This window comes from Montipora capricornis, chromosome 2 (genome assembly GCF_036669925.1).
Source record: "Montipora capricornis isolate CH-2021 chromosome 2, ASM3666992v2, whole genome shotgun sequence".
Lineage (NCBI taxonomy): Eukaryota > Metazoa > Cnidaria > Anthozoa > Scleractinia > Acroporidae > Montipora > Montipora capricornis.
In genome coordinates this window covers 63,614,467-63,616,966 of record NC_090884.1, presented here as the reverse complement: position 1 = coordinate 63,616,966, position 2,500 = coordinate 63,614,467, and the positions used below count along the sequence as shown (strand labels likewise).

General features: G+C 39.7%; 2 protein-coding genes across 2 annotated transcripts in view; one reads left to right on the top strand and one right to left on the bottom strand.

Annotated features, from left to right (window-relative positions):
- The window catches only part of LOC138030797 (uncharacterized), a 34,476-nt gene extending 32,424 nt beyond the window's left edge, over positions 1-2,052 (bottom strand). The window contains exon 1 of the mRNA XM_068878673.1: positions 1,663-2,052. Within this exon, the coding sequence (XP_068734774.1) occupies positions 1,663-1,708 (46 nt within the window). The 5' untranslated portion in view covers positions 1,709-2,052. The remainder of the gene's footprint in view (positions 1-1,662) is intronic.
- LOC138031147 (uncharacterized) overlaps positions 1-2,500 on the top strand; it is a 317,245-nt gene that overhangs the window by 266,906 nt on the left and 47,839 nt on the right. The window lies entirely within an intron of this gene.

The following is a 2,500-nucleotide window of genomic DNA, read 5'->3' as shown; positions in this document are numbered from 1 at the left end:
CCTGGGATGATTTCATCCCAGTCTTAAGCACCGGGATGAAAAATTCATGTAAACACCTGACTCTTTCTGTCCCAGGCTGAAGCTCCGCTGAATACAGAGCCTTCCTACATGTACATATGACTAGCGGTGAATGGCCCTTCTTCTGTTCATGTCTTTAACCACAATTTTTGTTTAGAATGTACCTGAAACATTGCAGAACCTTCTTGTTCCGTATTGTTCATACATGACCCAAAACACCGAGGTAGCTTTCATTTGACATAGTTCTATGCACTGTACCAGTGTCCTAGCGAAATTGGACCCCCCTAGATTTTGACCCCAGTACAAATTCGCTAGCGGATTTGGACTCCCCAATTCCGCTAGCGGATTTAGTCCCTCTTTGTGGATTTGGACCCCCCCCCCCCCCCCATTACCGCTTATTGAACTGTTTATTGAGGTAGAGTTTAGGAAAGGAAAACTGACTGATACCACAAAGCATAAATCTTTGAGAAAAAGCCCACATCAGCTAAATGTAATTTTCAGTGGTTGTTTAAAGCATTTGCGGCGGCATTTTGTAAAGTAGATGCAAATTTTAATTAATTAATTAATTAACTCCTTTCCAAAAGAAACTTAAATCACACACCTGGAACTCATTGAATAGACCTTTTCGGCTTGTACATTTTGTTTTCCCAATACAGATCATGTGATAATACTCAGGAGGTTTGGTCTTTTGTTTTGTTCATTAAAATGAGGGCATGCATGCCTGTATTCACTCTTTTTAATGAACAAAACAAAGGACCAAGCCTCCTGAGTATTATCACATGATCTGTATTGGGAAAACAAAATGTACAAGCCGAAAAGGTCTATTGTCGAGTTATTTTTTTAATAAGGAGAAAAGCAAAGTCAGACATAAGCATCAGTTAAAGTTGTTTGAAGCACGCACTGTGGCCTTCCGTAGAACGTTGTTCTTTTCATGGTTCTTTTTCATCCATTTGATAGCTTGAATGGGTGGCGCTTTCACAAAGGAGGTGCCACTTTTTGAAGCAACATCACTTGGTTGGAAAACGCATTGTTAGAAGTTTACTTGACTACAATGTTTCAGAAGATTTTTCCCTTTTTATGAAGAAACTTTTCCAGTCATGAATTCTCCTATTAGTTTTCAGTAAGGAGAAGAAGCAAAGTTAGACTTGAGTTTCTGCAAAAAATGTTTACAACTTTAAAACAACTTGCAGAGGAATTTTATTATCTTAATCAAAAAACGCTTATTTTCAGGGGGTCCAAATCCACTAGTGGATCTGGGCCCGGTTGTTCAAAAGCCGAATAACGCTAATCCCAGATTAAAATTAACCAAGGAGTTTATTTCTCTATTCACAAATGCTGTTCAACGCTGATATTCGGCAAAACTTTACATTAGAAGAAGTCAATCCTGAACAACCAAAATAAGCAAAAGAAACTTTCACCAAAAAGTTGAAAACATGAAACAAAATTTAACGCTAATCCTGGATTAAGTTAACCCGCTTTCGAACAACTGGGCCCTGAACTGGGAAGTGCAAATCCGGGGGGGGTCCAAATTCGCTGTGACACCGGCATTGTTTTGCACACTTTCATTTGTCTAGCTTGGTTAGCGCTAGATCTACCCCGACGACCAAGCAAAAAGATCAACAAGAACATGCATCTCGTGCTCACCTTTCTGGGATTTCTTCTTAAATTTAGAAAACATAGCAGCAGCCATAACTTGTCACAGGTTGAATAGAGCCCTATTCAGCGGGTGGGCGAAGAAATCCAGATAAAACACCTCAGCATGCAAACATGCATACGTGCATAACCTCACATAAAATTCTCGAACTCTTATTAGTTAGAAGTGCAGCAGGCTCGACGTGGTCAGTGCCACAATGAGGTAGTAAGTGGTAATTTTTTATGTTTGAGGCGAACAGACAGCCCCCCAGTAGGGTAAGTGCAATGGCTTCTGGACATAACATCTAATCCCACACCGTATGAGGGTGTGGGTACGCGCAAACGGAGGTAGTAAGTGGTAATTATGACTGGAAAAATGACTGTAGTAAATACAAGTTGTTCCTCATTCTCCTTCCCAGCGACGATAGCGGCGATCTGTCGTCATTTGGTAGGTGCGTTATGTATGGGGAATTATTATGTACCCAATACGTATTATATTATTACATACATATTATGTCACAGAGGTACACAGTGTATTCATATACAACTAACATACCTAGACACAGCTATACACAGCAATACACAGCTATATACAGCTATATAAAGCTATACACAGACATACAGGGCTATACACATTTATACATACCTATACAGGGCTATACGGAGCTATATACTGCTATACAGTACTATACATAGCTATACAGTGCTATACACAGCTATATACAGCTATACATAGCAGTACACAGCTATACAGTGCTATACACAGCTATACAGTGCTATACAGGGCTATACAGAGCTATATACAGCTTTACAGTACTATACGTAGCTATACAGTGCTATACACAGCTAT